Genomic DNA, 24,993 nt, shown 5'->3' with positions numbered 1-24,993 from the left:
TGCAATTATTGGGATGAGATTACAAAATGTAGTGTAGCAATATGGGTGGAGGGAGGGATCTTACCCAAGTGAGAATACCTACCATGCAGTGCTGGCCTGGATCCACTTGTCCTGTAGCAATTAGTTACAGGGGCAGCACGGTGGTTCAATGGTTAGCACTGCTATCTCACAGCGCCAGAGACATGGATTCAAATCTGGTTGGAGTTTATACATTCTCCGTGTTCTCTGGTTTCCTCCTACAGTCCATGCCTAGGTTGGGTGGATTGGCCGTACTAAATTGCCCCTTGGGCCAGGGATGCGCAGTTTATGGGCTAGGGTGGGGTGGACATGGGTAGAGATTGCAAATTTGAAGGGTCGGTGCAGATTCGACGGGCCGAGTGGCCACTTTCTGCACTATGGATTACATGATTCGAAATCCTGATGTTGAGCAAACGTGTTGCACTAGTTTTGCAAAGTGTTGCAATCGCGGTAACGGTTGAAACAGCCGGAGGAATTGCTCGTGGGGCGGAGGGGCGGAGGGAGTAACTGCTCTGCGCATGTGCCTTTGGGAGTTTTGACAGATGGGAGCCGAGAAAACATGGCCAATGCTATTTGTGTCATGATTGGACAGGTCAATGCATTCGGAGTTGTCTTCTTCAAGATGGAGGTGAGTCGCGGGCGAATTGTAAATGTAGACGGTGTCCCTGGGTGCCTGGCACGGGTGTGTCGGTTAATGTTTGAACCGCCGGCGGTGGGTGCGTGGCTTCCCGCCTGATTCCGACAGGGAGGCGAGTGAGTTGAGTCTCCAGATGAACCGACTCCTTCCTGACACTCGCAGTGGATTTATTTTCTGATTGTGGTGGTGGATTAGTTTCCCTAACCCATGGAGCTTTTTAGAAAGCACATTTTTATCCCTGTTTTATGGAAACCAAATTATTATCGGACGTTTTGGTCAAAAATCTCCTGTGATTTTCATTACTTTCTGCTTACGTTTTTTTAAAAATAATATTTTATTGAAAATTTTTGGTCAACCAACACAGTACAATGTGCATCCTTTACACAACATTGTAACAATACAGATAATAATGACCTTTTTTATTTAAACAAAAACAACAACAAATAAATAAATATTAAATAACAAAAATAAAAACTAGCCCTAATTGGCAACTGCCTTGTCTCAGGCCAACCCCCCCCCCCCTCCCCCCCCCCAAGTCCTGGGCTGCTGCTGCTGCCTTCTTTGTTTTCCCCCATCTATCTTTCCGCAAGATATTCGACGAACGGTTGCCACCGCCTAGTAAACCCTTGAGCCGACCCCCTTAGGACGAACTTAATCCGCTCTAACTTTATGAACCCCGCCATATCATTTATCCAGGTCTCCACCCCCGGGGGCTTGGCTTCTTTCCACATTAGCAATATTCTGCGCCGGGCTACTAGGGACGCAAAGGCCAAAACATCGGCCTCTTTCGCCTCCTGCACTCCCGGCTCTTGTGCAACCCCAAATATAGCCAACCCCCAGCTTGGTTCGACCCGGACTCCTACTACTTTCGAAAGCACCTTTGTCACCCCCATCCAAAACCCCTGTAGTGCCGGGCATGACCAAAACATATGGGTATGATTCGCTGGGCTTCTCGAGCACCTCGCACACCTATCCTCCACCCCAAAAAATTTACTGAGCCGTGTTCCAGTCATATGTGCCCTGTGTAATACCTTAAACTGAATCAGGCTTAGCCTGGCGCACGAGGACGACGAGTTTACCCTGTTTAGGGCATCTGCCCACATCCCCTCCTCGATCTCCTCCCCTAGCTCTTCTTCCCATTTCCCTTTTAGTTCGTCCATCATAGTCTCCCCTTCGTCTCTCATTTCCCTATATATATCCGACACCTTACCGTCCCCCACCCATTTTTTTGAGATGACTCTGTCCTGCACCTCTTGTGTCGGGAGCTGCGGGAATTCCCTCACCTGTTGCCTCGCAAAAGCCCTCAATTGCATGTACCTGAATGCATTCCCTTGGGGCAACCCATATTTCTCGGTCAGCGCTCCCAGACTCGCGAACTTCCCATCCACAAATAGATCTTTCAATTGCGTTATACCTGCTCTTTGCCACATTCCATATCCCCCATCCATTCCCCCCGGGGCAAACCTATGGTTGTTTCTTATCGGGGACCCCCCCAATGCTCCGGTCTTTCCCCTATGTCGTCTCCACTGTCCCCAAATCTTCAGTGTAGCTACCACCACCGGACTCGTGGTATAGTTCCTTGGTGAGAACGGCAATGGGGCTGTCACCATAGCCTGCAGGCTGGTCCCCCTACAGGACGCCCTCTCTAATCTCTTCCACGCCGCTCCTTCCTCCTCTCCCATCCACTTACTCACCATTGAAATATTAGCGGCCCAATAATACTCACTTAGGCTCGGTAGTGCCAGCCCCCCCCTATCCCTACTACGCTGTAAGAATCCCTTCCTCACTCTCGGAGTCTTCCCGGCCCAAACAAAACCCATGATACTCTTTTCTATCCTTTTGAAGAAAGCCTTCGTGATCACCACCGGGAGGCACTGAAACACAAAGAGGAATCTCGGGAGGACCACCATCTTAACCGCCTGCACCCTCCCTGCCATTGACAATGCTACCATATCCCATCTCTTGAAATCTTCCTCCATCTGTTCCACCAACCGCGTCAAATTTAGCCTGTGCAATGTGCCCCAATTCTTAGCTATCTGGATCCCCAGGTAACGAAAGTCTCTTGTTACCTTCCTCAACGGTAGGTCTTCTATTTCTCTACTCTGCTCCCCTGGATGCACCACAAACAGCTCACTCTTCCCCATGTTCAATTTATACCCTGAAAAATCCCCAAACTCCCCAAGTATCCGCATTATTTCTGGCATCCCCTCCGCTGGATCCGCCACATATAGTAGCAGATCATCCGCATATAAAGATACCCGGTGTTCTTCTCCTCCCCTAAGTATTCCCCTCCATCTCTTGGAACCTCTCAGCGCTATCGCCAGGGGCTCAATCGCCAGTGCAAACAGTAATGGGGACAGAGGACATCCCTGCCTTGTCCCTCTATGGAGCCGAAAATATGCCGATCCCCGTCCATTCGTGACCACACTCGCCACTGGGGCCCTATACAACAGCTGCACCCATCAAACATACCCCTCTCCGAACCCAAATCTCCTCAACACCTCCCACAGATAATCCCATTCCACTCTATCAAATGCTTTCTCGGCATCCATCGCCACTACTATCTCCGTTTCACCCTCTGGTGGGGCCATCATCATTACCCCTAACAACCTCCGTATGTTCGTGTTCAGCTGTCTCCCCTTCACAAACCCAGTTTGGTCCTCATGAACCACCCCCGGGACACATTCCTCTATTCTCATTGCCATTACCTTGGCCAGGACCTTGGCATCCACATTGAGGAGGGAAATTGGTCTGTAGGACCCGCATTGTAGCGGATCCTTTTCCTTCTTTAAAAGAAGCGATATCGTTGCTTCTGACATAGTCGGGGGCAGTTGTCCCCTTTCCTTTGCCTCATTAAAGGTCCTCGTCAGTAGCGGGGCGAGCAAGTCCAAATATTTTCTATAAAATTCAACTGGGAATCCGTCCGGTCCCGGGGCCTTTCCCGTCTGCATGTTCCTAATTCCTTTCACCACTTCTTCTACCGTGATCTGTGCTCCCAGTCCCACCCTTTCCTGCTCTTCCACCTTGGGAATTTCCAGCCGATCCAAAAAATCCATCATTCTCTCCCTCCCATCCGGGGGTTGAGCTTCATACAATTTTTTATAAATGTCTTGAACACTTCATTCACTCTCTCCGCTCCCCGCTCCGTCTCTCCATCTTCGTCTCTCACCCCCCCTATTTCTCTCGCTGCTCCCCTTTTCCTCAATTGGTGTGCCAGCAATCTGCTCGCCTTCTCTCCATATTCATACTGTACACCCTGCGCCTTCCTCCATTGTGCCTCTGCAGTGCCTGTGGTCAGCAAGTCAAATTCCACATGCAGCCTTTGCCTTTCCCTATACAGTCCCTCCTCCGGTGCTTCCGCATATTGTCTGTCCACCCTCAAAAGTTCTTGCAGCAACCGCTCCCGTTCCTTACTCTCCTGCTTCCCTTTATGTGTCCTTATTGATATCAGCTCCCCCCTAACCACCGCCTTCAACGCCTCCCAGACCACTCCCACCTGAACCTCCCCATTGTCATTGAGTTCCAAGTACTTTTCAATGCATCCCCTCACCCTTAGGCACACCCCCTCATCCGCCATTAGTCCCATGTCCATTCTCCAGGGTGGACGCCCTCTTGTTTCCTCCCCTATCTCCAAGTCTACCCAGTGTGGGGCATGATCCGAAATGGCTATAGCCGTATATTCCGTTCCCCTCACCCTCGGGATCAATGCCCTACCCAACACAAAAAAGTCTATGCGTGAATAGACTTTATGGACATAGGAGAAAAACGAGAACTCCTTACTCCTAGGTCTACTGAATCTCCACGGGTCCACCCCTCCCATCTGCTCCATAAAATCCTTAAGCACCTTGGCTGCTGCCGGCCTCCTACCAGTCCTGGACTTCGACCTATCCAGCCTTGGTTCCAACACCGTGTTAAAGTCTCCCCCCATTATCAGCTTTCCGGTCTCTAGGTCTGGGATGCGTCCTAGCATTCGCCTCATAAAATTGGCATCGTCCCAGTTCGGGGCATACACGTTTACCAAAACCACCATCTCTCCCTGTAATTTGCCACTCACCATCACGTATCTGCCCCCGTTATCCGCCACTATAGTCTTTGCCTCGAACATTACCCGCTTCCCCACTAATATAGCCACCCCCCTGTTTTTCGCATCCAGCCCCGAATGGAACACCTGCCCTCCCCATCCTTTGTGCAACCTAACCTGGTCTATCAGTTTCAGGTGCGTTTCCTGTAACATAACCACATCTGCTTTAAGTTTCTTAAGGTGTGCGAGTACTCGTGCCCTCTTTATCTGCCCGTTAAGCCCCCTCACGTTCCACGTGATCAGCCGAGTTGGGGGGCTTCCCACCCCCCCCCCCCCTTGCCGGTTAGCCATCATCTTTTTCCAGCTTCTCACCCAGTTCCCACGCAGCTGTATCTCTCCCAGACGGTGCCCCCCCGCCCATCCTTTCCTGTACCCACTCCCCCCTTTCCCCAGCAGCAGCAACCCAGTAATTCCCCCCTCCCCTCCCCCCCCCCCCCCCCCCCCCCCGCTAGACCCCCCGCTAGCGTAATTACTCCCCCCATGTTGCTCCCAGAAGTCAGCAAACTCTGGCTGACCTCGGCTTCCCCCAGTGATCACGGCTCGCACCGTGCAACGCCCCCTCCTTCCTGCTTCTCTATTCCCGCCATAATTATCATAGCGCGGGAACCAAGCCCGCGCCTCTCCCTCGGCCCCCGCCTCCCATGGCCAACGCCCCATCTCCTCTTCGTCCCCACCTCCCCCCATCACCACCTGTGGGAGAAAGAAAAGTTACCATACCGCAGGATTAAATCATAAAACCCCTCTTCGCCCCCCCCCCCCCACTCGTCCCACCACTTTGTCCAAACGTTCATTTTCGTAGTCCAATCATTCCAATTTTTCTTCTACAATAAAAGTCCACGCTTCATCCGCCCTCTCAAAGTAGTGGTGCCTCCCTTGATATGTGACCCACAGTCTTGCCGGTTGCAGCATTCCAAATTTTATCTTCTTTTTGTGAAGTACCGCTTTGGCCCGATTAAAGCTCGCCCTCCTTCTCGCCACCTCCGCACTCCAATCTTGATAGACGCGGATCACCGCGTTCTCCCATTTACTACACTGAGTTTTCTTCGCCCATCTAAGGACCAATTCTCTATCCTTAAAACGGAGAAATCTCACCACTATGGCTCTGGGAGTTTCTCCTGCTCTCGATCCTCGCACCATAACTCGGTATGCTCCCTCCACCTCCAACGGACCCGTCGGGGCCTCCACTCCCATTAACGAGTGCAGCATCGTGCTCACATAGGCCCCGACGTCCGCCCCCTCCACACCTTCAGGAAGGCCAAGAATCCTCAAGTTGTTCCTCCTTGCGTTGTTTTCCAGTGCCTCCAACCTCTCCACAGATCGTTTCTGGTGTGCCTCCTGTATCTCCGACTTCACCACCAGGCCCTGTATATCGTTCTCATTCTCTGCTGCTTTCGCCTTCACGACCCGAAGCTCCTGCTCCTGGGTCTTTTGTTCCTCTTTCAGCCCTTCAATCGCCTGTAATATCGGGGCCAACAACTCTTTCTTCATTTCCTTTTTTATCTCCTCCACGCAGCGTTTCAAAAACTCTTGTTGTTCAGGGCCCCATATGAAACTGCCACCTTCCGACGCCATCTTGGTTTCTGCTTGCCTTCCTTGCCGTTGTTCCAAAGGATCCGCTGCAATCCGGCCACTTTCCTCTCCTTTTTCCATCCGTGTCCAGGGGGAACACCCTTCTGGTTTACCGCACGGTGTTTTCAGCCGTTAAAATTGCCGTTGGGGCTCCTATCAAGAGCCCAAAAGTCCGTTCCACCGGGAGCTGCCGAAACGTGCGACTTAGCTGGTCATCGCCGCACCCGGAAGTCCTTCTGCTTACGTTTTGTGGCGAAGTGCTGAAGGCAGTGCTGAAGATAGTGTTTTCACTTCTGACATATGCGTTTTAAGCAGACTTCAAATGAGCAGAAGCAAAATATACCTGTGCTGTGGATTGTGGAAAGCTAAAGTAAAAACAAATGCTTGAGATATTCAACAGGTCAGGTAGTGCGATATGCCATCAATTAAGACGGAGAACACAGAGTGAATTAACTATGGCTTTAATTGACTTACAACAGAGCTGGCAGCGTGCCCCAGAATGAGGTAGTGTGAGAGGTCGGCAGCTTATATACCCAGGCCCTAGGGGGAGGAGCCACGGACAGAGCCAAAACTGTACAACATGAAATATAGTGGCAATACACTGGCAGCACAATACAACACAGTGGGTTCACAACATTCACCCCCTTTTTAAAAAAAAAAAAGTCTGGCGGGGGTGAAGTAAACAAGTTGCGTCAGAGATTGAATCTGACGGGGGGCTTTGATTGTCCGCCGTGACCGCCTCAGTTCCGGCTGTGGTGTGGGTATCGAAGTCGGCTGAAGCGTTGAGGCCTGCGTGTCCGGGAGCAATACAGCTTCTGTGTTCTCAGGCAGGTGGGCAGCAACGGGGGAAGGGGGTAAAGGGTCGGGTCGAGTAGTAGTGGAGAGGGGAGGAATAGAGTCGTGAGTGCCGGTGACAGTTGCTGGGGAACCTGCGGGTGCCAAATCCCGAAGGGAGACTGTGTCCTCATGCCCGTCATGGTGAGCCATGTAGTCGAACTGGGGATTTGCATGGAGGAGAAGGACCCGCTCTACCAGAGGATACGACTTATGAGTCCTCACATGTCATCGTCGTCGTCGAACGGGCCCTGGAACCGTCAGCCAGGTCGGGAGCGAGACCCTGAGGCGGACCTTCTGGGGAAGGCAAACATCCTCTCGTGGGGGGGGGTCACATTAGTAGCGGTGCAGAGAAGCGACCAGATGGATTGGAGCGCATTGGGAAGGACCTCCTGCCAGCGGGAGACTGGGAGATCTCGAGACCGTAGGGCAAGAAGGACGGCCTTCCAGACCGTCGCGTTCTCCCTCTCCACCTGCCCGTTCCTCCGGGGATTGTAGCTGGTAGTCCTGCTTAAGGCGATGCCCTTGCTAAGCAGGAACTGACGCAGCTCATCGCTCATGAAGGAGGAACCCCGATCACTATGGATGTAAGTGGGGAAATCGAACAAGGTGAAGACACTGCTCAGGGCCTTGATGACTGTGGCAGAGGTCATGTCTGGGCATGGGATGGCGAAAGGGAAACGTGAGTACTCGTCAAGGATGTTGAGGAAGTACACTTTACGGTCAGTGGAGGGGAGGGGCCCTTTAAAATCAATGCTGAGGCGTTCAAAGGGGCGTGAGGCCTTTACCAGGCGTGCTCTGTCTGGCCGATAGAAGTGTGGTTTGCACTCCGCGCAGACCTGGCAGTCCCTGGTCCTGGTCCTGACCTCCTCGATGGAGTAAGGCAGGTTGCGGGCCTTCATATAATGGAAAAGCTGGGTGACAGAGGTCATTGTGGAGGGCCCGCAGTCGGTCTACTTGTGCACTGGCACAAGTACCGCGGGAAAGGGCATCTGGGGGCTCATTAAGCTTCTCAGGACGATACTGGATATCATAGTTGTAGGTGGGGAGTTCGATCCTCCACCTCAATATCTTATCGTTCTTGATCTTGCCCCACTGTATGCCACTGAACACGAAGGCAACTGACCATTGGTCAGTGAGGAGAGTGAATCGCCTGCCGGCCAGGGAATGCCTCCAATATCGCACAGCTTATTGTCTGGGACAAACTTGTTCCATTAACAAGTTTCTGGGGACAAACTAGTTCTTCTAACAGCCATTGGGCATCAAAGGGGGTGGTGACGTGGGGCCGTGAAAATTTTCCGAGTTTACACACAACACTGAACGATAACACCAACGAACAAACATGGTGCAGGTTCCATCAGAAAGGACACCGTATCTCTCCATCGGTTCCTTTTTTCTCCATCATCTGGACACCCCACTGCTCAATAGCGAACAGGGTCGCAAAGGGATTGGTTTGGTGGGAGTCAGACTCTAAGTCATCATCTTCTCCCGGCTGCCAAACTCTTGTCTGTAGTAACCGTGCTAAAGCTGCTTGGGGCGAATTGGGGCCCATCTCATCATTGCGGATGAGCCTGAACGAATTGTCTCGGTGCCAGAATCGTGTGTCGAGGTTGGAGCTACTATGCTTCAATCCATAATCGTCGGGCGGTGGGTCTGGGTCAGGGGCTTTGATATAAGTGATCTCAAATGGGTCGGTAGAATCATGCTCAGATTCACTGGGAGTGGGGCCTGGTGCAGGGGTGTAGGAGTAACGTGTGCTGTGGCTATCGTCATCCTGATCGCTATCACTCTCGCTGCTGGTTGAGGGAAGGGAGAGGCGGAGTCGTGCCTGTGGGGGCGGAGTTGAAGTCATGCCTGAGGGCGGGCTGGAGTTGTTCAGGGAGGGTAGGAATACGTCATCTGTGGGCGGGGAATGATCGTCTGCTGCTGCGAGCAGGATGTGGTGTGTGTGGTTATTCTGTGAGCCATAAGCCTGGAGCTGGTTTATATGAAACCACGCAGACATTGGGATAGGTTATTTTGTATACTGAGGGGCTGACTTTGTCCAAAATGGAGTACGGTCCGGAAAATTTGGGGGAGAGGAATGAACTGGGGTTGTAAAGGGAAAGCATAACTTGTTGCCCTACTGTAAACTCAGTGGCATGTACTGTTTTGTCGAAACTAGCCTTGTTCTGTTTCTTCCTGGTTCCAAGTCTCACTGCTGCTGCGAGTTGGGCTGCCTTTATGTTCTGGACTAGTTGTGTAACTGCATTTCCATGCGTGAGGGCTGTAACTGCGGGGCTGGTCAAATCCAGTCCCAATAAATACTCAGTGCCTTTCATGGGGGGTGTATCCTGTGGATGTAGATACTGTGTTTCGTAAAAACATCAAAGCAAATGGGAGTACTTAATCCCAGGTGCTATTATTTTGCTGTACCATTTTCCTGAGGGTGGCTTTCAATGTCCTATTCATTCGTTCTACAATACCACTTGACTGGGGGTGGTATGCGATATGGAACTTTTGTGTAATTCCGAAAATTGTGAGGACGTTTTTCATTACACGTCTGGTGAAATGGGAGCCTTGATCGGACTCTATACTGTGTGGGAGGCCCCATCTTGTAAAGATGTGGTGTGTCAATATTTTAGCCGTTGCCTTGGCCGTATTAGTTCTTGACGGAAATTCTTCCACCCATTTTGTGAAGGTGTCTATGACCACCAACACATACTTGTAACCATTTCTGCACCAGGGTAGGGGTCCTATATAATCTATCTGGAGATTTGTCCAGGGTCCATTAACGGGGCGGGTATGGCTAAGTTGAGCCTTTTTTGCATATCTGTCCAGATTGTTCTGTGCACAGATTAAACTTCTCTACGTAGTGTATGACATCAATTTTTAAATCAGGCCACCAGCAAAGCGGTCTGAGGTGGGCTAGGGTGGGTTCAATTCCTTGGTGTCCATGATTGTCATGGAATTGACAAATGATTTGGTTCCTGTCCTGGCTTGGAACTGTATAAATGCCATCCTTTAAAATCACACCATCATGTGTGGTTATTGCGTTTTTAAACTTGTCGTATGTGGCTGGGAAGGTTCCCTTTAAAACTTCCCTGAGTTTCTCATCCTCTTTCTGGGCCTTCGCTAAATCCTGAATGTTGGTCTGTGAGATCTGAACTGCGTGTACTGGGGTGCTTTCGGGGGGGTTCCAAAAATAACCGTGCCTGGAGCCTGCCTTCGCTAGGGCGTCTGCTTTAACGTTACCAGGGGGGGAAGAATGGTGATGACTGCGAACCTTAATTCTGCCATATTTCCTATCGTTCGCTGTCTCAAAGATATGGCGGAGTAATGGGGCTGAGGGTAGGGGTTTACCGTCCGCGGAAACAATCCTCTTGTTTCCCAGAGTGGTAGGAACTCTGTCAAACTATTACAGACATACAAGCTGTCTGAGTAGATGTCTGCTAGGGTCGGGAACGAGTCTGGGTGGTCTACAATATATGCAATTGCTGCCAGCTCTGCTGCCTGCGAGCTTAAGTATCCTGGCAACTTTAAGGAAATCTCATCTAGGGCGCGACCCTGCGCGTCCTCTACATATATACCGCAACCGGTAATTCTCAATTTAACACTGTGGATGAGCCATCCACATATATCTTCAGGGGTGCGCACGTGTCTGTGGGGTGAGGTCTCTGGGGTGTACTACCTGTTTTCTTGGGGGGTGTTTTGGGAATAAATGGGCCTGTTTTCTGTTTAGTGGTGATGATCTCACATTCACGAGGGGTGCCTGCATACTGCAGATTATCGGCAAGTAATGTGTGGGTTTTGGTTCTCTTTACCGTGATGTCCCGTCCCTGTAAAAGAAGGGTCCAACGGGCTGCGCCATCTTTAAGTCGGCCGTCTCACAATAGCTGTGTCGGTGTGTGTTCTGTGAGGATGGTGATGGGGTTGAGTCCTGTAATGTATGCGAAGTATTGTACTGCCCAACAAACTGCGAGCAGGCGCCATTCACAGGCAGAAAATCCTTGCTCTATGGGGTCTAACATGCGTGAGGCGTATGCTACGGGGCATAACTGGTCGTGGCGTTCCTGGAGGAGCATGGCCGAAATGGTTCGGTTGGTGCTTGCTACCTCGATAGCGTACGGGGAATGTGGATCTGGGTCCTGTAGTTCGGGGGCTGTGCTGAGTGCTCTTTTTAAAGCATCCACGGCATCTGTATGCTATGGAAGCCATTCCCAACTTGCCTGCTTCTTGAGAAGTTCGGAAAGGGGCGCTGCTTTAGTGGCGAAACCGTCAATATGGTTTCGGTAGTAACCAACTAGTCCTAAAAATGACCGGAGGGCTGAGACATTGTGTGGGAAGGGGCAATTTGACGATCGAGTCAATTCTCTTGTGCTCGATCTCGCGTTTATTGACTTTCCAACCAATTTCTTTTAGGAGTGCGAGGAGTTCGTCGAGAAGCGAAATGTGCTCTCCCTTTGTGTCTGTCTGTAGTAACGAGTTGTCTACATACTGGACCAGACAAACGGGGCGGGAAAATTTTGCTAATCCATTTGCCAGCTGTCGGTGGAAAATGGAGGGGGAGTTGTGGAAGCCTTGTGGAAGGCACGTCCACGTATATTGTTGCCCTTGGAATCTAACGGCGAATTTGTACTGGCACGCTTTAGCCAATGGAATGGACCAGAAGCCATTACTAATGTCCAAAACCGAAAACATTTTTGACTGGATTCCCTGTTTGAGCATGGTCTCGGGACTCGTGTCTACGGTGGGGGCTGCTGCTGGGGTTACTTTGTTCAGTTCCCGGTAATCAATGGTCAGTCGCCATGATCCATCCGGTTTCCTGACGGGCCAAATCGGTGCGTTGTTTGTGGAGGCTACTGATCTGAGTACGCCTTGATCCAACAAACTCTCTATTACTTTGGAGTTTTCTCCCTCTGTTTCCTGGGGAAATCCGTACTGCTTCTGGGGTTTAGGGTTGGGACCTGCAACGTTCACAAAGCCAGTAAAACTGCCACAGTCGTGCTTGTGCTGTGCAAATGCTGCCCTAACCTGTTTGTCTGCACTAATGGCTCGAGGGTCGAACCAGAAGTCTCCTACTGAGCTAATCCTATTTACGTATTCTCCTACTGAGAGCGTGGCGGGGGCTCGTGCTGCCTTTGCCATTTTTCATACACACTTGTTCAAAAGAAAGGTTATGGTAGCTCATGAAGTCGATCCCAAGGATATGTTCTGCTGTCTGGGGCAGATCAACTAAAACTACGGGGTGCTTGGATGCGATGTTCCCTATCTGTATTGCTACAGGGGCTGTGATGTGTCCCTGTTGTAAATGGCCTGTCAAACCGCTGAGTGTGATGGTGTCTGTTGTGGGCCACGTGTCTCGCTGGAACATCGTGGAGGAATTGAGTGTGGTGTGGGACCCTCCTGTGTCCCAAAGAAATTCTACGGGTTGTCCCCGAACTTTGCCTGCTACTAACGGTCTAACCGGACTTGTCCCAAAGGGTGTCGCAGACCCAAGTTGGGGAGCCCGAACACCGTCAGTCGGTGGCGTTAATGTCTGTACTCTCTGAACGGGCGCTAACGCTATGGATCGTCTTTGCCCTATTCTTTTTCAGGGTGCCTGTCTGTTGGTATCTCTGCTGCTTCTGGGGCGCGTTGCATTCTCGTGCAAAGTGTCCTAGCTGCCACAATTATAACATTCCTGAGCTTTGGGCTGGGGTTGGCTGCTCCTGCCCTCATTTACCCATGCGGGGTTCTGGTGTGCCTTAACTGGGATCATTTCTACCTGCTCTTCGTCGGGTGTTATAAATGCGGTTTTGCCTGCAATTGATTGCTCCCAAGCGCGGGACAATCTCCTCAAAATCCTTTTTCATTGTGGGCCTCATCTGAGGGGTCATAATTTGCGCAAGCTTTTCGTCCTGCTTCTGTGGCGTGGGAGACTAGAATTTGGGTCCATTTGGCCATATTATCTGGGGACAAATGGGCGTGGGCTAACTCTCCAAAAACTGCGATAAAGTGAATCCACAAACATCCAGCAAACGCTGTGGGGTGCTCTGTCTCCTTTGCCTACACTTATTGAGGCCTTTTACGGGGTCTCCTCTGTTAAAGCCGATCGCATCAAGGATCGCTGTGTGCATCTCTTGGAGTGTGCCTCCTCCTACATCCTGTGGATCGGGAAGAGCTGCTACGACTGAAGGGTCGAGGCTTAAAACCGTGAGTTTCACTTGCTCCTTTTCGTCCAGGCCGTACATGGTTGCCTGTTGTCTGACTTTCACGTAAAATTGGTGGGGGTCTGAAGTGAGAAGGAACGGTGCAATTTTTCCACAATCGTCCAGTAATTGGGTCACGGTTAACGGGGTTGTGTAAAGGAAGTCTGCTTCTCCTGCGGCCCTGCGGTGTGTGGTCACAGGATTCATGGGGGTGTGTTCTGCCTGTTCGGTTGGGGGTTGGGCGCTTTCCTTTTCTGGGGTTTTTCCTGCGTACATGTCCCATGGACGAATTTATGGGTAGTCTCGTTCAATTCCTGCCAATCGGGCCGTTTTGTTGATCTAATTGGGGCCCGAATGTACTCTGAAAGCTATTTTGTACGGACAGCAGAGATTGCAGTTCTGCAATTTGCTTCTGACACTTTGCATGGTCTACGGAGCACTGCCTTTGTTCCGTTGTGGAAGTATGGAGTGCTCGTAGAGCTGCTTTTAAATCATTGCACTGCTTCTGCAATTTCTCAACTTGCTGTTCTGTTTCTTGTCTTACCAAGGCCGCACGTTGCGTGTCCTGGTAGGCCTTATCGTATTGTGTCTGAAAACTGTTCAAATGCGCGAGACAAGACTGATGTGCCCACTTGGCATCATCCACCTCTCTGTCCCTTGCTGCTAACTACTCTTTCAGATCTCAATTCTCTTTCTCTACCTCACTCACGTCTACCTCACTGGTTCTGTCTCTCTCCTCTATCTCTCTATGGAGCGTCCTAACGACCTCCTCTGTGCCTCGCCATTGTGCCAAACAGGACACGATTGCCATCGGCTTGTGAGCTTTTCCCAAGCTCTTCTTGTGGATCTCTGACAGGTTCTCCCACCAAGTATGTCCTATACTCCCGGGACCTGTTTCCTCATTATCACAGAATTCACTCCAAAGGGGCCATCCTTTCCCTTTGAGATATTTCCTGATCTCTTCTTCCCAAACGGGACAATGTCCCACTCTACTGGCCGCTGCGACCTCAAATTCCTGGGGGTTCATAAGACGTTCCATTGCCTTCATTGCCATTCTCTCTACTAGGATCTCTAATGAATTTGGAACAGGGGGTGATAAAGCGGTGATGTAAACACGGGTACGGCTTACGCTAATTTCCGGCCTACAAAACTCCCAACAGTTTTTCGCAACAAAATCTCTCAGGTTTACCTTATATCCCTGTTAGTACGCATACATTAACACACTTCCGAATCTCAGAGGCTTGATCAGTACTGTTTTGACGCTTGTGGTTTTTCTTTCTGTTCCCAATTGGATTCTCAATTCAGATTTTGGGTTATCTCGGAGTGGTTAGGCCACTTCTAAATCGAGTCCCGTCAGATGTCGGCAGTAAATGTTGCTAACTTTTGGTTGGCTCTTAATTTGACTCTATTCAATCACATTTACTCAAGAGTCGCCAGGTATCTTTCGACACTGCCACAAGGCTCAGAACTGAATACTGAAGGAGGCCATTCAGCCCATCGAGTGTGCACCGGCCCACTTAAGCCCTCACTTCCACCCTATCCCCGTAACCCAATAACCCCACCTAACCTTTTTTTGGTCACTAAGGGCAATTTATCATGGCCAATCCACGTAACCTGCACGTCTTTGGACTGTGGGAGGAAACCGGAGCACTCGGAGGAAACCCACGCAGACACAGGGAGAACATGCAGACTCTGCACAGACAGTGACCCAGCGGGGAATCGAACCTGGGACCCTGGCGCTGTGAAGCTACAGTGCTATCCACTTGTGCTACCGTGTTGCCCCTGACACCCAAGTTGGCCAGTTCACATGTTTAATGATGCTATTGTGACCTGTATATATGTTCATAATATACGAATATGTTAGACGGCTTCCTCTTTGCTTAAAATAAATAGGTTTGGAATGTTTTGGCTTTAGTTCAATGTTCTTTCTCTTGGTACTTCAGACACAAATCAAAACTGGTTCACACACTACTATAAGCATTGGACTAAACGGCTTATGCTTTGATTCATCCCTTGCTGGGGTTATGTGACCTAAGTGGACATTTATGATTTTATAATTTTCAACCAGGTATTCTTTTAGTTATATAAATTGCCATTTCCCAGGAGAAAATTAAACTCCACTTGGAGAGGCACGGTTTGATCAAGGATAGGCAGCATACCTAGTCAGAGGGAGGTCATGCCTCATAAATTTGATTGAATTTTTCAAGGTGGTTGGGTGTGTAAATGAGGGTAGTACAGTTGATGTAGTTTCTATGATTTTTCACCAAAGCCTTTGACAAAGGTCCTACATGAATGTTGTCAGAGCTATAAAAGTATAGCTATGGGGAGAGTTTGAATAGGTTGGGGTTATTTTCCTTGGATGGCTGAGGAGGGGTGACTTGATTGAGGTGTACAAAATTATGAGATAGAGTGGACAAGATAAATTTGTTTCCCCTGGTGGAGAATTCTAGAACTAGGGGACATGATTCAAGATATGTGGCAGAAGGTGCAGAGGGGACGTGAGGAAGATCTTTTTTACATAGAGGGTAGTGGGTGTCTGGAATTTGCTGCTCAACTTGCTGGTGGTGGAGGCAGACCCTAAACTTGTAAGTATCTGCTTCTGCACCTTTAAGTGCTGTGAGCTACAGGGCTATTGGCTGGGTGCAGAAAGGTGGGTTTTCAGAGGGGATTCACCTGGATGTTGCATTTGAGTTATGAAGATAGGCTCAGGTTGTTTCCTTTAGAGCAGAGAGGGCTGAGGGAGGACCTGATTGAGGTGTATAAGATTATGAGGGGTATGGATAGAAAGCAGCTGTGCATCTTGTTGAAGGGCCAATACGAGGGGGCATAATTTTAGGGTGAGGAGCAGGAGATGTAGAGGGGATTTGAGGAAAATGTTTTCACCCAGAGTGGTCAGAGTCTGGAATGCACTGCCTGGGAGGGTAGTAGGGCAGGAAACCTCACAATCTTTAAAAAAAAATAGATGGATGAGCACTTGAAATGTTATAACATTCAAGGCTATGGGCCAACTGTTGTAAAGTGGGATTAGTGTAGTTTTGTTTGTGCAGACTCCATGGGCTGGAGGGTCTCTTTACTGTATGACTATGAACCACATCCCATTTATGTGACTTGTGATGGCTACTCAAATCAAAAATGTAAATTTTTGCTAAAAACAGATCCTCTTTTATTTGTATCATGCTGACATTGTGATCGAACTGTTTGTGTTTGACTGAACAATCAAGTGCAGTAGAACCAGACTCAAATGTTTCCTTAAACTTCTCTTTTTCAAAATGTGAGTGTATACGCTATGTGAAGCATGGAGTTGTTCTATTCTTCTGAAGAAAATGAGCCAGCTGCTTTTACATCTGAAATCTGAACACCGATGCAGTTCCTTAAGTGCTTGTTTAACTATCTTGCCAGATTTTTCTGTTGCTCCATTTATTTCTGATAGTAAATAAGGGTAAAGGTATAATTGGATTGGATTGGATTGGATTTGTTTATTGTCACATGTACCGAGGTACAGTGAAAAGTATTTTTCTGCGAGCAGCTCAACAGATCATCAAGTACATGGGAAGAAAAGGGAAGAAAAGAAAATACATAATAGGGCAACACAACATATACAATGTAACTACAAAAGCACTGGCATCGGATGAAGCATACAGGGTGTAGTGTTAATGAAATCAGTCCATAAGAGGGTCATTTAGGAGTCTGGTGACAGTGGGGAAGAAGCTGTTTTTGAGTCTGTTCGTGCGCGTTTTCAGACTTCTGTATCTCCTGCCCGATGGAAGAATTTGGAAGAGTGAGTAAGCCGGGTGGGAGGGATCTTTGATTATACTGCCCACTTTCCCCAGGCAGCGGGAGGTGTAGATGGAGTCAATGGATGGGAGGCAGGTTCGTGTGATGGACTGGGCGGTGTTCACAACTCTCTGAAGTTTCTTGCGGTCCTGGGCCGAGCAGTTGCCATACCAGGCTGTGATGCAGCCTGATAGGATGCTTTCTATGGTGCATCTGTAAAAGTTGGTAAGAGTCAATGTGGACATGCCGAATTTCCTTAGTTTCCTGAGAAAGTATAGGCGCTGTTGTGCTTTCTTGGTGGTAGTGTCGACGTGGGTGGACCAGGACAGATTTTTGGAGATGTGCACCGATAGGAATTTTAAACTGCTAACCATCTCCACCTCGGCCCCGTTGATGCTGACAGGGGTGTGGACAGTACTTTGCTTCCTGAAGTCAATTACCAGCTCTTTAGTTTTGCTGGCATTGAGGGAGAGATTGTTGTCGCTACACCACTCCACTAGCTTCTGCACTGAGTGCTGAATTTGGTGCATTTGAGTGCGATAGTGAGAGTTTGGTGACCGAGGGAGTATAAGGCTTCATTTTTATCTAAAGTTTAGTCTTTCTTTTATTTAGTTAATTAACTTAAAAGTTGCTGTTTGGTTTAGAAGAAGGTGAATTTTCAATAAGCTTTAAACAGGCTTCTACTTGTAGGCACTTGCAGCTGGAGCTTGTTATTTAGTTAATTGGATTAGGCCAGTTTTCAGAGGCTAGATTTACAGTATAAAAGTGATCCCCTACAGTGCAGACTTTGTTTGCACCGAGTGCTGAATTTGGTGCATTTGAGTGCGATAGTGAGAGTTTGGTGACCGAGGGAGTATAAGGCTTCATTTTTATCTAAAGTTTAGTCTTTCTTTTATTTAGTTAATTAACTTAAAAGTTGCTGTTTGGTTTAGAAGAAGGTGAATTTTCAATAAGCTTTAAACAGGCTTCTACTTGTAGGCACTTGCAGCTGGAGCTTGTTATTTAGTTAATTGGATTAGGCCAGTTTTCAGAGGCTAGATTCACAGTATAAAAGTGATCCCCTACAGTGCAGACTTTGTTTGCACTGAGTGCTGAATTTGGTGCATTTGAGTGCGATAGTGAGAGTTTGGTGACCGAGGGAGTATAAGGCTTCATTTTTATCTAAAGTTTAGTCTTTCTTTTATTTAGTTAATTAACTTAAAAGTTGCTGTTTGGTTTAGAAGAAGGTGAATTTTCAATAAGCTTTAAACAGGCTTCTACTTGTAGGCACTTGCAGCTGGAGCTTGTTATTTAGTTAATTGGATTAGGCCAGTTTTCAGAGGCTAGATTTACAGTATAAAAGTGATCCCCTACAGTGCAGACTTTGTTTGCACCGAGTGCTGAATTTGGTGCATTTGAGTGCGATAGTGAGAGTTTGGTGACCGAGGGAGTTAGGTGAGGAGGGAGTAAGGTGCTCCTTTCATTTTGTTTCCGACATTTCCGCAAAGAGTGAGAAGAGAGCCAGGAGTTTACAAGAAAAGTGTAGCTGACTGGGAGCAGGGTCGGAGGGCGGAGATCTAGTTAGTCCACAGGGCAGCTATATTCTGTCAGGTAAGAGTGGATGGAGGCTAGGCCAGTTACATGCTCCTCCTGTAGGATGTGGGTGGTGAGGGATACCACCGGTGTCCCCACTGACTATACCTGCGGGAAGTGCACCCAACTTCAGCTCCTCAAAGACCGTGTTAGGGAACTGGAGCTGAAGCTGGATGAACTTCGGATCATCCGGGAGGCAGAGGGGGTGATTGAGAAGAGTTACAAGGAGGTAACCACACCCAAGGTACAGGACAAGAATAGCTGGGTTACAGTCAGGGGGAAAAAAAACAAACAGGCAGAAAGTGCAGGGATCCCTCGTGGCCGTTCCCCTTCAAAACAAGTATTGTTTTGGATGCTGTTGGGGGGGATGACCTACCGGGGGAAGGCCCTAGCGGCCAGGTCTCTGGCACTGAGTCTGGCTCTGGGGCTCAGAAGGGAAGGGGGGAGAATAGAAAAGCAATAGTTGTAGGAGATTCAATGGTTAGGGGAATAGATAGGAGATTCTGTGGTCGCGAGCGAGACTCCCGGAAGGTATGTTGCCTCCCGGGTGCCAGGGCCAGGGATGTCTCGGATCGTGTCTTCAGGATCCTTAAGGGGGAGGGGGAGCAGCCAGAAGTCGTGGTGCACATTGGTACCAACGACATAGGTAGGAAAAGGGGTGTGGAGGTAATAAACAAGTTTAGGGAGTTAGGCTGGAAGTTAAAAGCCAGGACAGACAGAGTTGTCATCTCTGGTTTGTTGCCGGTGCCACGTGATAGCGAGGCTAGGAATAGGGAGAGAGTGCAGTTGAACAAAAGTGGCTGCAGGAATGGTGTAGGAGGGAGGGCTTCAGGTATTTGGATAATTGGAGCGCATTCTGGGGAAGGTGGGACCTGTACAAGCAGGACGGGTTGCATCTGAACCAGAGGGGCACCAATATCCTGGGAGGGAGGTTTTCTAGTACACTTCGGGAGGGTTTAAACTAATTTGGCAGGGGAATGGGAACCGGATTTGTAGTCCAGCAACTAAGGTAGCCGATATTCAGGACGCCAAAGCTTGTAATGAGGCAGTGGGGAAGGGAACACTGACAAAGGAGAGTACTTGCAGGCACGGAGATGGGTTGAAGTGTGTATACTTCAACGCAAGAAGCATCAGGAATAAGGTGGGTGAACTTAAGGCATGGATCGGTACTTGGGACTACGATGTGGTGGCCATCACGGAAACTTGGATAGAAGAGGGGCAGAAATGGTTGTTGGAGGTCCCTGGTTATAGATGTTTCAATAAGATTAGGGAGGGTGGTAAAAGAGGTGGGGGGGGGGGGGTGGCATTATTAATTAGAGATAGTATAACAGCTGCAGAAAGGCAGTTCGAGGAGTATCACCCTATTGAGGTAGTATGGGTTGAAGTCAGAAATAGGAAAGGAGCAGTCACCTTGTTAGGAGTTTTCTATAGGCCCCCCAATAGTAGCAGAGATGTGGAGGAACAGATTGGGAAACAGATTTTGGAAAGGTGCAGAAGTCATAGGGTAGTAGTCATGGGCGACTTTAACTTCCCAAATATTGAGTGGAAACTCTTTAGATCAAATAGTTTGGATGGGGTGGTGTTTGTGCAGTGTGTTCAGGAAGCTTTCCTAACACAGTATGTAGATTGTCCGACCAGAGGAGGGGCAATATTGGATTTAGTACTAGGTAATGAGCCAGGGCAAGTGATAGATTTGTTAGTGGGGGAGCATTTTGGAGATAGTGACCACAATTCTGTGACTTCCACTTTAGTAATGGAGAGGGATAGGTACGTGCAACAGGGCAAGGTTTACAATTGGGGGAAGGGTAAATACGATGTTGTCAGACAAGAATTGAAGTGCATAAGTTGGGAACATAGGCTGGCAGGGAAGGACACAAGTGAAATGTGGAACTTGTTCAAGGAACAGGTGCTACGTGTCCTTGATATGTATGTCCCTGTCAGGCAGGGAAGAGATGGTCGAGTGAGGGAACCATGGTTGACAAGAGAGGTTGAATGTCTTGTTAAGAGGAAAAAGGTGACTTATGTAAGGCTGAGGAAACAAGGTTCAGACAGGGCATTTGAGGGATACAAGATAGCCAGGAGGGAACTGGAGAAAGGGATTAGGAGAGCTAAGAGAGGGCATGAACAATCTTTGGCGGGTAGGATCAAGGAAAACCCCAAGGCCTTTTACACATATGTGAGAAATATGAGAATGACTAGAGCGAGGGTAGGTCCGATCAAGGACAGTAGCGGGAGATTGTGTATTGAGTCTGAAGAGATAGGAGAGGTCTTGAACGAGTACTTTTCTTTTGTATTTACAAATGAGAGGGGCGATATTGTTGGAGAGGACAGTGTGAAACAGATTGGTAAGCTCGAGGAAATACTTGTTAGGAAGGAAGATGTGTTGGGCATTTTGAAAAACTTGAGGATAGACAAGTCCCCCGGGCCTGACGGGATATATCCAAGGATTCTATGGGAAGCAAGAGATGAAATTGCAGAGCCGTTGGCAATGATCTTTTCGTCCTCACTGTCAACAGGGGTGGTACCAGGGGATTGGAGAGTGGCGAATGTCGTGCCCCTGTTCAAAAAAGGGACTAGGGATAACCCTGGGAATTACAGGCCAGTTAGTCTTACTTCGGTGGTAGGCAAAGTAATGGAAAGGGTACTGAAGGATAGGATTTCTGAGCATCTGGAAAGACACTGCTTGATTAGGGATAGTCAGCACGGATTTGTGAGGGGTAGGTCTTGCCTTACAAATCTTATTGAATTCTTTGAGGAGGTGACCAAGCATGTGGATGAAGGTAAAGCAGTGGATGTAGTGTACATGGATTTTAGTAAGGCATTTGATAAAGTTCCCATGGTAGACTTATGCAGAAAGTAAGGAGGCATGGGATAGTGGGAAATTTGGCCAGTTGGATAACGAACTGGCTAACCGATAGAAGTCAGAGAGTGGTGGTGGATGGCAAATATTCAGCATGGATCCCAGTTACCAGTGGCGTACCGCAGGGATCAGTTCTGGGTCCTCTGCTGTTTGTGATTTTCATTAATGACTTGGATGAGGGAGTTGAAGGGTGGGTCAGTAAATTTGCAGACGATACGAAGATTGGTGGAGTTGTGGATAGTAAGGAGGGCTGTTGTCGGCTGCAAAGAGACATAGATAGGATGCAGAGCTGGGCTAAGAAGTGGCAGATGGAGTTTAACCCTGAAAAGTGTGAGGTTGTCCATTTTGGAAGGACAAATATGAATGCGGAATACAGGGTTAACGGTAGAGTTCTTGGCAATGTGGAGGAGCAGAGAGATCTTGGGGTCTATGTTCATACATCTTTGAAAGTTGCCACTCAAGTGGATAGAGCTGTGAAGAAGGCCTATGGTGTGCTCGCGTTCATTAACAGAGGGATTGAATTTAAGAGCCGTGAGGTTATGATGCAGCTGTACAAAACTTTGGTAAGGCCACATTTGGAGTACTGTGTACAGGTCTGGTCGCCTCATTTTAGGAAGGATGTGGAAGCTTTGGAAAAGGTGCAAAGAAAATTTACCAGGATGTTGCCTGGAATGGAGAGTCGGTCTTACGAGGAAAGGTTGAGGGTGCTAGGCCTTTTCTCATTAGAACGGAGAAGGATGAGGGGCGACTTGATAGAGGTTTATAAGATGATCAGGGGAATAGATAGAGTAGACAGTCAGAGACTTTTTCTCCGGGTGGAACAAACCATTACAAGGGGACATAAATTTAAGGTGAAAGGTGGAAGATATAGGAGGGATATCAGAGGTAGGTTCTTTACCCAGAGAGTAGTGGGGGCATGGAATGCACTGCCTGTGGAAGTAGTTGTGTCGGAAACATTAGGGACCTTCAAGCAGCTATTGGATAGGTACATGGATTACAGTAAAATGATAGTGTAGATTTATTTGTTCTCAAGGGCAGCACGGTAGCATTGTGGATAGCACAATTGCTTCACAGCTCCAGGGTCCCAGGTTCGATTCCGGCTTGGGTCACTGTCTGTGCGGAGTCTGCACGTCCTCCCCGTGTCTGCGTGGGTTTCCTCTGGGTGCTCCGGTTTCCTCCCACAGTCCAAAGATGTGCGGGTTAGGTGAATTGGCCAATGATAAATTGCCCTTAATGTCCAAATTGCCCTTGGTGTTGGGTGGAAGTGTTGAGTTTGGGTAGGGTGCTCTTTCCAAGAGCCGGTGCAGACTCAAAGGGCCGAATGGCCTCCTTCTGCACTGTAAATTCAATGATAATTTATGATTAATCTAGGACAAAGGTTCGGCACAACATCGTGGGCCGAAGGGCCTGTTCTGTGCTGTATTTTTCTATGTTCTATGTTCTCTATCTCCCTCCTGTATTCGGACTCATCGTTATTCGAGATCCGGCCCACTATGGTCGTATCGTCAGCAAACTTGGAGATGGAGTTGGAACCAAGTTTTGCCACGCAGTCGTGTGTGTACAGGGAGTAGAGTAGGGGGCTAAGTACGCAGCCTTGCGGGGCGCCGGTGTTGAGGACTATTGTGGAGGAGGTGTTGTTGTTCATTCTTACTGATTGTGGTCTGTTGGTCAGAAAATCGAGGATCCAGTTGCAGAGTGGGGAGCCAAGTCCTAGGTTTTGGAGCTTTGATAGGAGCTTGGCTGGGATTATGGTGTTGAAGGCGGAGCTGTAGTCAACAAATAGGAGTCTAATGTAGGAGTCCTTGTTTTCAAGATGCTCGAGGGATGAGTGTAGGGCCAGGGAAATGGTGTCTGATGTGGACCGGTTGCAGCGGTATGCGAATTGCAGTGGATCAAGGCGTTCTGGGAGTATGGAGGTGATGCGCTTCATGATCAACCTCTCGAAGCACTTCCTTACGACTGAAGTCAGGGCCACTGGTCGGTTCTCATTGAGGCACGTTGCCTGGTTCTTCTTTGGTGCCGGTATGATGGTGGTCTTCTTGAAGCAGGTGGGGGCCTCGGAGTGGAGTAGGGACAGGTTAAAGATGTCTGTGAATACCTCTGCCAACTGGTCCGCGCAGGCTCTGAGTGCACGACCAGGGATCCCGTCTGGGCCCGTCGCCTTCCGAGAGTTCACTTTCAGGAACGCCAATCTGACTTCGGAAGCTGTGATGGTGTGTATTGGTGAATTATGGGCTGCTGGGGCACTCGCCAGCGGATTGTTGGTTACCTGCTCGAACCGAGCATAGAATGCATTGAGTTCATCGGGGAGGGGTGCGCTGCTGCCAGAGATACTGTTCGGCTTCGCTTCGTAGCCCGTTATGTTGTTTAGTCCTTGCCACAACCGCCGAGAGTCTGTCTGTGACTCTAGCTTGGTTTGATATTCTCTCTTGGCATTCCGGATGGCTTTGCGGAGGTCGTACCTGGATTTCTTGTATAGGTCAGGGTCGTCTGCCTTGAACGCCTCAGATCTGTCCTTCAGTAGGGAGTCAATCTCGCGATTGAGCCATGGTTTCCGGTTGGGGAACGCACGTACTGCTTTCTTTGGCACGCAGTCGTCCACACATTTGCTGATGAAGTCTGTGACGGTGGTGGCATACTCATTTAAGTTGGTCGCTGAGTTCTTAAATATGGACCAGTCCACTGTCTCTAAGCAGTCACGTAAGAGCTCTTCTGTCTCCTCGGACCAGCACTGCACAACCTTCTTAGCTGGATCCTCCCGCTTGAGTTTCTGCTTGTATGCCAGGAGAAGGAGCACCGTCTTATGGTCTGATTTCCCAAAGTGCGGTCGGGGGATGGAATGGTAGGCGCCCTTGATTTTTGAGTAGCAGTGGTCAAGAGTGTTGTCGCTCCTGGTGGGACAGGAGATGTGCTGGTGGAATTTTGGCAGTACACTCTTGAGGTTGGCCTTGTTGAAGTCTCCGGCCACGATGAACAAGGCCTCCGGGTGTTCTGTTTCGTAGTTGTTTATTACTGTGTATAATTCGTCCAGCGCCTTCCTCACTACTGCCTGGGGTGGGATGTAGACCACTGTGATAATGGCTGAAGTGAACTCACGTGGAAGATAATATGGGCGGCACTTCACGGTCAGGTATTCCAGGTCTGGGGAGCAGTAGGTCGCCAGAGTCGCCACATCCAAGCACCAGGAGGAGTTGATGAGGAGGCACACCCCTCCACCCTTCGCTTTGCCTGATGATGCCGTGCGGTCCGCCCGGTGAATTGAGAAGCCTTCAGGTTGTATGGCACAGTCCGGTGAGGCGGGGGTGAGCCATGTCTCTGTGAAACAGAGCACACAGCAGTCTCTTACTTCCCTCTGAGAGGTAAGTCTGGCGTTAAGTTCATCCAGCTTGTTTTCGATCGCTTCGACGTTTGCCAGGAGTATGCTGGGGAGAGGGGTCTTGAAACCGTGTCGCTTCAGTCTAACCTGCAGACCGCCGCG

The 24,993-nt window shown here is 49.2% G+C and overlaps 1 protein-coding gene across 2 annotated transcripts in view; it reads left to right on the top strand.

Moving 5' to 3' along the window:
- Positions 1 to 510: 510 nt before the first annotated feature.
- LOC140428032 (superoxide dismutase [Cu-Zn]-like) overlaps positions 511 to 24,993 on the top strand; it is a 168,459-nt gene continuing 143,976 nt past the window's right edge. For both annotated transcript variants that reach the window (XM_072514005.1, XM_072514004.1), the window contains exon 1: positions 511 to 646. In XM_072514005.1, coding sequence (XP_072370106.1) covers positions 578 to 646 — 69 coding nt within the window. In that variant the 5' untranslated portion in view covers positions 511 to 577. The remainder of the gene's footprint in view (positions 647 to 24,993) is intronic.

This window comes from Scyliorhinus torazame, chromosome 8, assembly GCF_047496885.1.
Source record: "Scyliorhinus torazame isolate Kashiwa2021f chromosome 8, sScyTor2.1, whole genome shotgun sequence".
Lineage (NCBI taxonomy): Eukaryota > Metazoa > Chordata > Chondrichthyes > Carcharhiniformes > Scyliorhinidae > Scyliorhinus > Scyliorhinus torazame.
The sequence above is the reverse complement of the archived record's forward strand: the minus strand, read 5'-3'. Positions and strand labels throughout refer to the sequence as shown.